The sequence below is a fragment of the Notamacropus eugenii genome, chromosome 5, assembly GCF_028372415.1.
Source record: "Notamacropus eugenii isolate mMacEug1 chromosome 5, mMacEug1.pri_v2, whole genome shotgun sequence".
Lineage (NCBI taxonomy): Eukaryota > Metazoa > Chordata > Mammalia > Diprotodontia > Macropodidae > Notamacropus > Notamacropus eugenii.
Window position 1 is genome coordinate 402594355 of NC_092876.1, and position 16039 is coordinate 402610393.

Consider the following 16039-nt stretch of genomic DNA (forward strand, 5'->3'; position numbering starts at 1 on the left):
GAGGTTGATCCAAATAATATATGCCATCCAATCAATACCATGGTCACTTTATTTGTTTAATGACCTCAAAGACACTCCCCTTCTCCCTTCAATAAATTCAGCACCTGACTTGCAGTCTTTCTTTTCCAACTCCTGCCTTCACACTATAGAACTGCAACTTACATATTGATATTTCTCTCAAACACTTTAACATCACAGTCAACTAATTCATTTCCTGTACCATCTCCACTTTCACACTTATTTTCAATTTCTCACCATCTACTTATTGTTTCCCTGTTGATTAAAGATATTCCCACATCTTCACCATTCTGAAATAAACTCTCACTTGACCCATCCATTCCTACGAGTTATCATCTTATATTTCACCTCAATTTTTGTGGCTAAACTCCTCAAGAAGCATATCTACAATGTGTACCTCCACTTCCTTTAATTTCTTTTTTCATAACTCTATAATATGACATCTGAACTGAAAATTTAACTAAAATTCTACTCTCAAGAGTTACCAATGATCTCTTAACTGACAAATCTAATAACCTTTTCTCAGTCCTCATCCTTCTTGCCTTATCTGGTCTTTGACACTGTCAATCACCCTCTTCTTGGCACTTTCTTCTCTCTGGAATTTCATGACATTACTAATTTCTAATTCTATTACTTTTCTGGTTATTCCTTCTCAGTTTCCTTGCCTGAATCATTATTCCTCCTCACTAACATTAGAGCACTCCTAATTTATATCATATTATTACATCTAGACTTCTATGTAAAGTAAGGTAAAGTCAAGTAAGAATTTGATATCAGTTTCTACTATTTCAAATTCTTCCAATAGCTAAATGTAACCATGTCTATGCATGGAAACGAAAGTTCTGTGGCAATTTGGCCACCTTTTTCAGCTAAAAATGCTTTATTTCATAGACACTATAGAGCTGTGAAATATATTCTATGCTGAGTCCCAACAAAACTATGTTGAAGAAAAATGAAGAAGGTCCAGACTATGGTATGCAACTGACTGTACAATGGATTGAATCAGCCTGTTAATATGCAGACCTTTGACAGATGCTGCAGATGAAAAATGGCTTAGAATGAGAGCTCAGGAGCCAATCAAACTGACTCACATTTAGGAAATTGCATAGTATGCTTGATGATACAAATGCTATTGATATCAGAATTTATTTATTTTATGCCAGTATTCTCCGAGTAATGCTCTGCATCCATTAACCATGAGATACCATGATCTTCAAAGAATAAAAAAGTTTTGTCTAACTGAAGGAGCAATGGAAAGAAGTATGGAACATTTAAGTAGATTGTAACACATTACCAATGATTATTTCATGCAAAAAATAGAAAATGTATTAACAAGGAAATCTATAATCAGAAAGAGATGTGGAGTAGTCATGCAGCCAAGAATGACAGATAACAGGTCAACAATCCAAAAATTAATGGTGCCAATGAGATATAAGAAGAATTGGAGAAATGTTTTTAAAGTGTTATATGGATCCACTAAGATGCAGAAGAAGATATGTATGGATAAGAATAACAGGACGAAAAGTCATAGTAATACAGAGAGGTAGCAATCACATCAGCTGAAAGAATACTTACTTCAGTGATATCACAGATCTTAGCCAACTAAGTAAATAGTCAGAAACATATAATGAATTTTACATAGCAACACATTGAAAAAAATGTCTTTAAATATCATAAAAAGAAGTTCAAGATAAAAAACAAAAGAAAAAAGTTACTCAGAAGTATAAGAAAATAGGTATGCATAACTCTTGCTAACAGAAGACAGTCATCTTTATCATTATTATTACAGGTATTTCAGTGTTCTTAAATGAATGAAGAAGTCATATATTTTCATAACATACATCAATGCTACATCTTGCATGCTAAAAAACCTTAAGGCATTTTATAATAAAATGGCAGGAAGTAGTTTTCAGGAGCTCTTTCCCAGAGACACTAGAGAAACAAAGAAGAGATGACATATGGCACAAGTTTAAAATTCCATAGTTTTACATTTAATACATGCCCTTTAGCAGAGCTTACATTGCTTCCCTTTTTATTTTTGGCATGAAAGCTGTCAGAATGTTTATCGACACCTCTTTTTCTAAAGCAGAAATACAGCACTTCATCTTCAAATGGGAAATGAAGATTCAATGTTTCCATATTCAGCTTACTTCACCTCCATTTTACCTGCTTTTCTGAGAAATGTTATCTTAATGTGATTGAGTCTAAAAGAATAGGTTCATAAGTTTTCACATGTAAAGCTAGAAAGGATCTAAGATATCTATTTCAATTCTTCCCCTCTTTTTACAGGTGTAAAAACATGTAAAAACAGAGAGATTGTGATTTGTCTAGTCACATGTCTTAAGAATAAGAAATAAGATTTTAACCCATGTCTCATGATTCTAAATCTGGCACTATTCATTAAACCACAATGGGGAAATTAAATGGTCATTGAAATGTTTCATAATAAGTCCTGGACACCACTAAAGGGACAAATAAACATCGTGACCAGTTCTAAAAACTGCTACTATGTACCAGGACCAGAAACAATTGGCCACTCTAGGGTAGAGTCAACACACGCTTAACCACTAGAATTGTTATCTAGGAAGAACCAAGATATAAAGCTGTCAACGAATATTCACTTAGTACCTTCTACGTCCAAAAAAATGAGACAGACCTCTGAATTATTTTATGTAGCCAATTCATACCTTCTAAATAATAGTCAAATATATTTGGATAGGCATCCATAAAACAAAAAACCTGCAATCAAATACATACATATATATACACACATATATATGTATGTATGCATATATGTATATGCACACACATGCATGTGCATGACATAATTGTGGGTATGTACAGGTTATATACATTTGAATGTGTGTAGCATTGTTTTCATGGGAAATGAACATTTCTTTATAAAACTCTCCTTTTTCCATTAAATCAAACCTGGTACACGTAGATATTCTAGGGCTTGAAGCACTATTTTTATTTCTAAATCTTATCTATTGATAAAGTCATGACAAGTAATCTAAGGGATTAAGGGATTTCCAAGAGACATGTAAACTGTAAGAAAGAAAAACCCAAAACATAGATCATTGATCCTAAAATCATAGATTAAATGGTACAAGGGATCTTAGAGGTCCTCTAGTCCAACATCCTCATTCTGCAGATCAGAAAATTATGAGACCAAAAGACATTACATGACTTACCCAGGATCACAGATCCATGTTATAGGAGTCTCTTTACCAAATAGTCCTTTACAAATAAGTTTAGCTGCTCAATATTTGACACAGGGAAAGAGTGTTAGATTTAATGCCACAAGTCCAGGGTACAAATTCGATATTTGCCACTTTCTATAGGCAATTCATTTAATCTCATCAGGCCTCAGTTTCCTGATTTATAAAATAAGAGAGTTGTGTTGGATCAATGGAGTCAAATTCAAGTAAAAATGAATGTCTGCTGGTTGTATACTGACTTAGAAAACTACAAATTAATTATATATATATGTATATTATATATAGCATTGTATTATTACTTATTTTCTTAAATAATTTCCATTTACATTTTATTCTGGTTCAGGGAGCTACATACCATTCACCATTGAAATCTGTAAGATCATTTCACATGTGAATTTATGATATTGCTTTCTTATTCATCTTTAAAGGAGTAAAATCATTATGTAGCAGGGGTATATTTTGCTGTCTCAGTGATAGAACAATATCCTACTTGAGGTCATGTGTCTTTGCTTAGGAAGGCCTGAAGTACATCAAAAAGACTTGGTGTTTTACTGGATTAAGAAATGGAGCTGCCACTTACTTCAAAGCTAACAGATGCCATGGCTGCCTATTTCCATGTAATCTCTTTCCACCACTCTATAAACATTTCTAGTCTTCTATATTATTCATTTAAATTATCCCCAGCATCTTGTAAATTGAAACTGATTGATGGAACCATCAAGTTTCAGTTCTATCCCCAAATAGAAGGCCATTCTTTGTGGGAAGAGATTGTTCTCTTTTTTTGTTTTTGTCTTTGTATACTCAAGGCCTATAGCATTGTGCCTGGTACATAGCAGGCACTTAACATATGTCTTTTTGATATCAATAAACATCACTTCATTTGATGATTCAAGAATTTGCAGTGCTTTGAGATCAATGTTCTAAGAATCAATTCTGATTGTACAGTATTATAGATAAAAATCTATAGGATGCTGGAGATCAAACTAAATTTATATTGACATAAAGAAAATCTTGAGATCATTTTTATTGAACCATTTCTTATTATAAATAGTCATCAGTAGTTTCATTCTCCTAAAAGTTTAACCCAGGGGTGAAAATATGTTTGGTTCAGGGCTCAGATTAGGTGGAGTTTGGTTAGCTAAGGTTTTACTAGATTAAAAAAAAAAAAACAAAAAAACCTCCAAATGCTGCTTGTATTTTTCTCAGATCAGTACTCTCAAATAAGAGATAGAATCATGACACTCCACTAAGGAATAAGAAAGCTATAGGACAATCTTTCCTTTTAACAGAAACATACTTGCTAACACTTTCTAAATACAGGGATCATCAAAGTTGCATAAGCCTGCGATATTAAACTCCTCAATTATTCAACAAATAAATTGGGAAATGGTCATTCACTTTACAAAATATTCAAGTCATTTTTTCCTTTAAACTCTTCAAATAAATAAATATTCACGCAGCTTTTAAAAGAAAATACCTGCTATTATATAAAGAAAAGTATACCTTTTGTGATTATAACACTCGTTTTCTGTTGATGTCACAGATTGTTTAGAGGATTTTACCCACAGGTCACAGTTACAATGCAAATATGTACCAATATGAATCAGTATGCAAGAAAAACAAAGCTGTAGTGTTGAACGTCATGTCCCTTTTCTTATGAAATAGTTTTCCTGAAGGAACTTTTTGATTGCTACATCTGAGGGAGGGAATTTATATGTATTATCAGAGAAGAGGACACTTCATAATAGTAGAATAATATTGCAAAGGCACTTAAAATTCAATACGTTGACAATTTCTATTCCTCGTATCCATTACATTTCTTAGAAAAAACTCAATAGTGAAACTACAGAGTTCACATGAGCCCAAGTGAGCAACTAGGTATGCAAATACAATTATCTATTTTAGCAGAATATAAGTGTAATCAATATCCGATGAGATATCAATGTCCAATCTGTACATACATCCAATGAAACATCCAGATTCCAATTAAAGTTTCATAAAAGCTTGTTTCCTTAAGATGAGAGCACAAAAATACTTTATGGCAACCCCATTGCAATCAATAGGAATTGATTACTAGATATTGTGTTTGTAGGTCAATGGGTATTGCATGCCATCAGATATGACATAATTCCTTCCATTACTGTATCAGAGACAGACTGAAAGCTGAAACATGATTACCTACAGGAAAAATCTAAAGATGTCCCTCCATATCATAACCAGGACATTCTAGAAAGCTATAATATGAGTTAGTAAAATGTCTGTACCAAGTTGAAAAGTCAAAATACAACAAATGCCTGAAGAATTACTAATGATCACACTTTGCATATGCAGCTACTGCACTGGAGAAAACCTCTCCTAGTTATATTACTTATTTACCAGACTAACATTAAGGACAATCTTTCAGAAACACATAGAACCTTTTTCATTCCCAGCTTCACTTGCATGGCACTCTACTATTTTTTTTCAACATCCATCCTAATATTGCTACTATCAGATGATACTCTCCATCTATATATGTTTCAAGAAAGAAATAATAAATTTCACAGTAGTAGGATGAGCCTCTAAACAACATTATAGAACACTAACAAAAGCATCTTTTTATTTTTCTCAAGACATTTATCACATTTTGAAAAGCAGAGATCATCACCAACAGAGGCAGGTAATAAAATTTTAAAAATCATTAACATGACACTTACCATATTGATTGATGACACAGGTCCAATGCTGTTAACGTAAATGTCAACGTCAATAACTGTTGGTTTTACTGTGGAAAAAAAATGCAACATTTAGCTTACTGTGTAGGGTAGAGATATTACAATCAGGCCAAACTTTCCAATAACACCTGAAATTTCCCATTTCAATGTCAAGTGTAGTCATGAAAGAGGGTGTATTCAATAGGAACAAGATTGCAATCATAATCCAAATTTTACATGATACAATTTTAAGAGTCTGCTTAGAGAAATAAGTAGCACTTTTAGTTCAAGAAGACAAATTAAGTGAAACCAAGTAATATCTGGTATGTTATTTGAGGAATAAAGGAAATGAAATTTACTTATGCCAGGGTTGAGGAGGAAAATAGTATTAAGATTTCATCCTGTGATTTAGAATCAAGTCTTCCAGAAACAACTTTATTTCTCCAAAATCTAATGTCATACTCTAGTTTTGTGAGAGAGATGTCCAAACTCTTACTCTCCATTTAGTCCTCTGCCATGACTTTCTGTCCCCAAGAAAATTTCTGCTAACTTTTATAGGTATCTTGAACAAGGAACCATAAACTACATTGGGCACCCAAATCACTATCCTTCTGGACCTAAAGTCCTGAAGTAAAATTGAAAAGGGTGTTTTTAAAGTGTTTTCTATCAATTTTCCAGGTGTTATAGAAATAATGACTGTCTGAGCTGCAAGGTGCCACAGAAGTCCTCTTAACTGTACCCAAATCCCTTTCCCCTAAAAATATCCCTGACAGCTTGATATCCAGCCACCACTTGAAGGCTTCTAATGATAGGGAACATACTGTTTCCCAAGGCAAAATATTTTACTTTGAACACCATTCTAATCATTAGGAAGTTTTAAATTTACATCATTCTGAAATCCCATCCCCCGCTTTGCAACTTTACTCTGTTTCTGATGAATTTAGTTTTTTTAGAGGCATCTAGGTGATATGGGGATACAGCCTATGCCTGGAGCCAGGAAGTCCTAAGTTCAAATCCAGTCTCAGACACTTACTAGCTGTGTCCCTGATTAAGTAACTTAATTTCTATTTGCTTCACTTTCCTCAATAGTAAAATAAATAGTAACATCATTCTACTTCAGAGTTTTTAGGAGGATTAAACAAAATTATATTTGTAAAACACTTAGCATAGTGCCTGCTGTACAGTATGGTATATATATATATATATACATATATATATATATGTATATATATGTATATATATATGTATATGTATATATATGTATATATATATGTATATATATGTATATATGTATATATATGTATGTATATATATTTTTTTATTTCTTTCTCTCTCCTTCCCCCTCTAGAAGCAAAATAAGCCTAATGCTTCAAATGTTTAAAGGCAGACATCATACTTCCACCACCACCAATACAAACAAGTTTCTCTTCTCTAGGCTAAACATTCCTCACTCCTTCATATAATCTTCATAGGACATGGCCAATAACAATGGCCTTCGTATTTTTTCACACATCCCTATTATTAAAACAAACAAAAAAGAAGTTTCATCAGTTGCTGTATTATCCCAAAATCACTGATCAAGTGAGGTTAGAAAATTTTCCCACCTGGGAGTGAATGGGATACTGTTGGGTGATAATTGATGAAGGGTTGAGTTGCTTACACTGGAGAAAAACACAGGCTTGGCTATCACAAAGGCTCAAATGCAGGGGTGTTCTGGAACCAACTCATACGAACCCAAGAAAATCAACCGTTACATTTTCAGTGTGAGAAATTTACACTTCAGAAATCAACAAACACTACAAATTCGGGCTTGTTTTATTATTTTGTTGATTATCTGAAATTAAAGTGACGAAGAAAATCTTAACACAGATTAAAAATAAAAGTATCTTCAGCATACGTTCTCCACCACACTCCCTTCAGACAGCTAGTTATCAAACGTTTACAAGCACACCTCTGGCCAAACAGAACCTTTTCTCACACTCCCTAAATGGTTAATCACTCACACATTGCAATCATGCCACAAATCTCCAGGTGGAGGAACCTCATGCTGGAGACCAGGGTCCACAGTATTTTCATAATTTCAGCTATCCATCTCTATATGCTCTCTTTTAATACATGAATTTATGGTTTCACTGATGAAGTTAATCTCTTCAATGATATAGATTGCAACCCATTCATGCCTGTTCACCTTGTACTATTCTTGCCCATGTCCTTTCATAATTCCATGCCATGAGGTCCATACAACATCCTGGGTGATTTTCTTGAATTCTATTATCTAGGAGATACTATTGAAATATACAGATGTTACAGGGGTCATCCTTTGCCTTTGCCACATGACTAGTCCATCACTTTTTTCCTATCATATATTTTTTGAGGACATGCTTTATATCAAATCTTCATAATTCCATATTTCTACTTTGCTGTACCCTGTTTATGTCCAATATAGATCCCTCTGTTGCTTTTTGGGTTATTCATTATTCAGGGATGTTCTGTTAAGTGTAACCCCCAAGGAACGTTAAACTAAAATACTTATGAATGGGCAAATTTTCATTGCAAATTCTGAAAGCAAATGGCTGTCCAGACAATTAGTTCAGTCAATAAATTATGATTATTCACAATGCAACTTGCAATACATCCTTAACTAAATACCTCAATGAAAAAAGTAACCTAGCTAGCATGTTTTCAATTAATCTATACCAAAATCTATGTAGTGCAAAATAAATGAAAATATTACTATTAAAATAGTTTTTAAAAATCCTAGCAAATCTTTTATCTGGAACTCTGAGGATATAAAATTCATTTTCCACATTTTTGGCTACGCTTAAAGAGAACAGGAAATTCATAACAGGTTGTTCCTTTAGATGTGCAAAAAGATGTAATTCATTCATAGGGTCTTAGAAAAATCCTGCAGATCTTGTGTTTCATTGACAGAACCAGATGGAGGAAAAAGTCCTTACTTAGGTGTAAGCCAGGTTTTAGATTTGTTGAGATAGTGGGAGTCTAAGTAAGAACAGCTGATCACCATCTGAAATGAAGTATTCAAAGATTATTTCCTGATATAAAGAACTCTTAGCATTTGACAGTCAATAAGAGGCAAGTGTCCATCACATAATTTTCTGCTCAGAACGGGGACAAACAGTTCCCTTTAATACCTTTTTTCCTTTAAAGGATTATTTTTGTGGAAGTAAAATGATCTAATGGATGCATTAGCAATTATTTCAATAAGCACACTGCAATTTTGCTAAATAACGGATTGCTCACAAATGTACATCTTAATTGAATTTTTCTTGCATAGAAGTGTTAAACTAGTCATGGAAATTTCTCATATTAAATTCTGTCCCTTCCAGTCCAGAATTTCAAGACCTCACTGAAAAGTGACAGAAAATTACCAATTAATGCCCACACTTTCACTATGATTTTGTCAGTGGACCTGAGTATGTGCACTTTAAAGCTGTCAGCATCTTAGAAAACATACTGACAATGAATCTTTTTTGTAACTTGTACATGGCTATGATTAAACATTGCCAAAAGAAACTATTTTAGACTAAGTTTTGTGAGTCACATCTGATGAGTCTTTCTTCCATCCAATTCAGAAGTATTATAATCTTGACTGGTATTTAGAACCAATTACTCGCTATCAATGAGTCAATCATTAAATGTTTTTCTGAATACGATGGTGTGTTGTGTCCTTATGAAAGAGCCAGAAATCTTCCCATCCTACACACTATGCAATAGTTAGGCAGAAAAGATGCTTTCTTATGTGTAAAATGATCAGATTGAACTCAAAGGTCTCACCTAATACTAAACCTATGGCTCTATAAACATAATCACAAAATTATAGAATTTAAGAAATGGAAGGGAACTCAGAAGCTATGGAACCTAATCTACATTTGAAAAGAATTCCTACTGACATACAAGATGTGGTCATGGAGTCTCTACTTTAAGACCTACAAGGAAGTGAGAAGAACCATCTCAATGGATTTCATTATTAAGAAGTTTTGTTGATGTTTGTCCTTGAGACCATTTTATCCCCTGTGAAATGGTCTTCTCCATGGAGTTTTAGGCCAAGAGATTTTTTTTTTAATTTCAATTCTTTCATTAACTCTGAAATGTGTACTCTAGGGTTCAGGTCAATCAATTCCTTGTTTTCTCTCCTTATGTCACAAACTCCAAGATGTACTGGTCAATTCCCCTCAAACTTTTAGTTTTTCCTACAGGTTTGTCCATACTTTTGATAAGGAGAATGTCCAGAATGACAATTGTCTTCATTGCCCCCTAAGCTTTAAAAATAATTAATTTAATTAAAAAGAATTAAAGTCAAAATTTATCTGCCATCTTCTATTTATCAGAGAGGGACAGTAAATTTCAGTGTAATGATAGTCCCTCATCTCTATTACACCATGTTTCAATGACAGTTTTGTCATCTGTTTGGCAAACATATTATTTGTTTCTTTCTCTTTGCCCAGTGGTTTGTAATATACTTACATTGCCTCCCTTTCTTGATTTTTCCAGTTCACAGATTTTTCTCCCTTGAGGATGTCTTCTTATTATAAAACTCTAACTGCTTCTTTTGTCTAATATGTTCTACATGAATACCTTTGTACTGTCATATTCTAATGATGAAGCTCATTTCAACAAGCCTCAATGATACCTAAAAAAGTTGCATTTTTGTCCTTGAATAAAGGTTTCACCTTAATCTCTCCTATTATTAGTATTTTGTGGATGTGTATGTAAACATCTTATTCCAAGAGTTTTATAACTACCCCTTTTCTTGACTAGTAATTCCTGTGAATTACTGATGTCATTCAGTCATGCCCAACTGTTTGTGACCACTTTTGAGTTTTTTTTAAAGATATTAGAGTGTTTGACATTTCCTTCTCCAGTTCATTTTACAGATGAGGAAACAGAGTTTAGTGACTTGCCCAGGGACACACAGATAGTAAATGTCTGAGACCAGGCTTGAAGGCAGGAAGATAAATCCTCCTCATTCAAGCCCCAGTACTCTATCCATTGTACCACTTAGCTGCCCTATGAATGACTATTTATGCACTGATATTCTTACTTTGTAATCTGGTTTAGTGGAGGCATATTAACAGTCTTCTCTCTCTTGCTTCTCTTTCAGTTAATTTGTTTCCAGGCAAAACACTCTGAACTGCCTTCATTAAATCTAATCTATCCATGGACACACAATTCCTATAATTATATAAAGCCCATAATTCTACTCTTTTAACCCTTAGTTTAGATATCCAAATCTCATTCTCAGACATGATCTTCTTAAATCACTTCTCACTTGCCAGATTTACTTTTTTCTAGCTTATGTGTGAAGCAGAGATATTCTTCAAGACCTTGGTGATACAAAGTAAAAAAAAAAATATGCAAACCCAGTGCTTGGACTTATATTCAACCAAGGAAATGAGTGTATACTGTGCAAAATGAGTACAATGTCATTTTGGAGAGGGAGAATATTAGTAGCTGGGACCATCATGATAGGCTTTGTACAGAAATTGGTGCTTGAGCTGAGTTAGGATAATACACAAAAGCACAGCTATTGGAGTTGGAGTGGTGTTGTGTGTTAAGAATAGCATGAAAGCTAGGTACTCTACACCATACAAAGTATGAGGAGGAGAATAATAAGGTAGACTGAGGTCAGGTTGTGAAAGTTTTTAAAAGTAAGAGGGATTTATATTAGATTCCAGAGTCAATGGTGAGCCATTGGGATTTTTTTAACTAAGAGAATGATGTGGTCAAAATTATACTTTAGGAAAATTCCATTAACAGCTCTGTTGGAGACAGGCTAGAGTGAGGTGCCTCTCTCCAAATACTTATGTTGTATATTCAGTAAGTACAGGAAAAAGAAAACTGAAAGAACCTGCTAATTCTTACAGATTGAAGACCAACTCATCAGTCACTTGTTTCAGGCACTATTTACCTACCATCCCCCAATCACCAGTTATACCACAGCATAGCCATAAACCACCATCTAGACCCTGTGGCCTCTCTGACTTGGGAATAATTTTTAATTCCTTTCTGACTTTTGCAATTTTAGATATTGACTTTTGGAGTTAATGATTTAATTCCTTGGCAGTGTTCCAAAAGATCCCTGTTTCCAATTCAGGAGGAGGCTCTACCTTTCCTACCCTGCCCCTTCGTCCCACAATTCATGACTAGTAACTGTGAAGGCTGATTGTCCCCTTGTGGCAGCTTCAGTATTAGTAATCTACCTTTAGAATTAACCTCCTAGTGGAAATCCTGTGCCCCTCCTCCTTCCCTTAAGAGGTAACAAAGCCTGTGGCTTCTTAAATTCTTATTTTTTAAATTTTTTTCAATTGACAAGCTTTTGCTTTTTCTCACTCACACAACCTCCCTCTATGAAGGAAGGAAGGAAGGAAGGAAGGAAGGAAGGAAGGAAGGAAGGAAGGAAGGAAGGAAGGAAGGAAGGAAGGAAGGAAGGAAGGAAGGAAGTTGGGAGGATAGAAGATGGGAGGAAGGGAGAGAGGGAAGAAAACTTAAAAAGGTATTTTCTAATTAAAACAAATATGCATAGACAAGCAAAACAAATTCTTCCAACAGACATGACACCACAACTTCAAATAAGGTAGGTTCAAACTCAGAGTTGCCCTTGCTTGACCTACATATAGAGAAATCTTCATATCTGGGATTAAGGTCCGGGAAAAGGAAAGAGGGTAGTCATGAAGGACAATAGATCTCAGGAGTTGAAAGTTTGGAGAAGAGATGGGGAACAACAATTCAGATAGGTTTTTAAAATCTTAATACTCTACAGGAGTAAATAGGCAGCTAGCAGCAGTGAAATCAAGATGGCAAAGAAATCCAATTTACTGTAAAAGCTACTCAGAGAACTTCCCCTTCACCTATAATAGCCAAAATGTCATTGTGTGAATCCCTTCACAATCAATATCAAGAGAAGAAGGTGCCAGGAGAGTAAGATTTAAAAAGTTAAAAATTGTCCTAACTACAATATCCTTACATTAAGGTCACAATTCAACCCACTCATTTCTTGAAGTTTACAGACCTCATCCTATCCCAGTGGTTTGCAGAAGATAGGACATGTTACAAAAGCTAGGAGAGGATAGCAACTGAGGTAGATCTTCAGAAAGGACAAGATTGATGGTAAGAGGTACACATTTCCCAAGGACATCTCAGGGAATAAAACAGCAGAAGTTGATAAAGTTGGACAAAACTTGACTAAAGAGGAAAAACGGATAAACAGTTCAAGAAAAGAGTCATCTCAGTGGAACTGCACTTTTACCTGAGTTAGGAAAAGGAAAACTAAGACAAATAAATGAGAAGAAAAAATAACGATAAAAACAAATAAAGAATATAGGGTTAGGCATGGTCATTAAAAGAAGGATAAGGACATATGAAGGAAGATACTATCTACATTCAGATAAAAAACTGATAAACAGAAGTATGTATAGAATGGTTTTACATACATGGTAACTGTGGTATTACTGGTAGCTGTCTATAGATGGGAGAAGGTGAGAAGAAAAAAGTTACAATATATTTATTATATATTTAAAATAAATAGAAAGTTGTACATAATACATTTGTAGTTATGCATGAAATCATCTTTTTTTCCATTCTACTACGTTATGTAAATACTTGTTTATTTCTGAGTTCCAAATAAGATAAATGAAATCACCCAAAATACGGATAGTTGGGGGAAGTGACAGGCAATCAGCTTTAGATAATTATAAACGAAATGATCCATAGTGACTAAGTGCTTATTGAAAGGAGACGGAATATGTGTATGTGTAGATACATAATTTGTAGAAGAAAATACAAACAATAGTTATAATGTGAAATATAAATGGAATAAGTTCTCTAATAAAGTAAAATATAAAGGAGGGGTGGAATAAATAAGCAAAAAGCCCCAAAATAGTAGTATATAAATTTGTTTTGAAGCATTCAAAGTGAAAATGAGGGAATGAATCCAAATATATTATAATTCAAACAACCACATAAATGTAGGATTTACAATTGTGATGTTGGAGGAGACAACAAAGATTTGATGACAAAAATTGATCAAATTTACCATAGGCAATAAAAATAAGAATATTAAATCTATATGCATCAAAAGGGATAAGGACTAAGAACTTAATAGAAGTCAGATAAATGATAAAAATAGATTAATAACAAAATAATGATACAAAACTTTGATATTCACTCTAAGTCAGACAATTCTAAAGGAAAGATAAACCAAAAGGAAAATACAAGCTTCAATGAATTTTGGGAAATAATAGACTTTTTTTATTTTCAGTCCCAAATTCTCTACTTCTCTCCATTACCCATTGAGAAGGCAAAAAATGTGATACCAATTATACATAAAGTCAAGCAAAACATATTTCCACATTATTCGTGTTATAAAATAAAAACAAGGAAAAAAAGAAACCAAAAAAAACATGCTTCAATCTGCACTCTGAGTTCATTAATTTTCTGAAAGTGAGAAGCATTTTTCATCATTAATTCTCTGGAATTCTCTGATAAGAGTAGCTAGAATCTTTCACAGTTGTGTATCACAATATTGCAGTTACTACATATGTGTTCTCATCCTTCTAACTTCACATTGCATCAGTTCATATAAGTCTTCCCAGTTTTTTCTCTTCATAATTTCTTACATCACATTAGTATTTCATCATAAGCATATACCACAACTTGCTTAGTCAAATATTTTTGTATACAAGCATCCTTCTTTATCTGTAATCTCTTTGGAGTACAGACCTAGTTGTAGTATTGTTAGGTCAAAGGCTACATGCAGTTTTATAGTCCTTTGGGTATAATTCCAAATTGCTTTTTGGACCAATTCGCATCTCCAGCGACACCAATACCCTTGACTACTTTTTCATATCCCCCTCCCTAGCATTTGCCATTTTGCTTTTCTATGATTTTAGTCAATCTGATATGGGTGAAGTAATACCTCAGAGTTGCCGTAGTTTGCATTTCTCTCACTACTAGTGATTTAAAGCATTGATAGCTTTGATTTCTTCTTCTGAAAACTATCTGTTCATATCTTTTGACCATTTACCAATTTTTGGATGGCTCTTATTTTATCAGTTTGGCTCAAGATGAGCCAGATCTTTGAGAAATGGGGCCATTATCAGAAAAACTTGTTGTATATAATTTCCCCAGTTTTCTGCTTTCCTTTTAATTTGGGATGCATTGGGTTGTTTGTGCAATTTTTAAAAATTTCTTATCATTACAATTATCCATTTTACCTCCTTTGATCCTCTCTGCCTCATATTTGGTCTTATCCATAGATCTGAGAGGTATTTTTTTTTCTACACTCCCCTCATTTGCTTATGATATGAGATTTTATGTGTAAGTAGTGTGGCCATTATCTTGGTTAACAATATGAGATATTGCAACATCCATGCCTACTTTTTACCAGACAATGGGAACTTCTAAATGGGAATAATGAAGAATATATATACTTAATGTTAGAAAGAATAATGACATCATTTGCTAACCATAAAATAATAAAAAGAACAGTATGGAATAAAGGAAATCTGATCAAAAGATACAAACCTAAAAAAAGAGACAATGTAATGACATCTTGAATAACTAATGGCTCAAAGAACAAATATATAAAAATATATTATTAGGTTAAAATAAAGACAAAAATGAGAAAGAACATCAAAACTCAAAGGGAGTCAGCTAAGGAAGGGGTGGGGAACCTGTGACCTCAAGGTCACATATGGCCTCTAAGCCCTCAAGTGTGATCCATTGACCAAATCCAAACAAATTCAGGAGAATTTGTTCTGTGAAGTTTGGATTCAGTCAAAGGGTGTCACTTCAGGACCTAGAGGGCCACATGTGGTCTCAAGGCTGCAGGTTCCCCACCCCTGAGCTAAAGCCATTCTCAGAGGTAATTGTATATCTTGAAAAAATAGAAAAAAGGATCAATGAGCAAGCTTGCAATTAGTAAGATTAAAAATAATTCGATTATTAAACAACCACATAAGAAAAAGTTCTTGAAATTCAGAGAGAAAAGGAGAAACATGAATTGGAGGGTGATAGAGATCACTAACAAACAAAATTAAGAGCCTTTTTCTTTAACAAAATTAACAAAATCAATAAGCCATTAACTAA

General features: G+C 33.8%; 1 protein-coding gene across 1 annotated transcript in view; it reads right to left on the reverse strand.

Moving 5' to 3' along the window:
• The window catches only part of GABRG3 (gamma-aminobutyric acid type A receptor subunit gamma3), an 860421-nt gene that overhangs the window by 795488 nt on the left and 48894 nt on the right, over nucleotides 1–16039 (reverse strand). The window contains exon 3 of the mRNA XM_072614581.1: nucleotides 5936–6003. Coding sequence (XP_072470682.1) covers nucleotides 5936–6003 — 68 coding nt within the window. The remainder of the gene's footprint in view (nucleotides 1–5935; nucleotides 6004–16039) is intronic.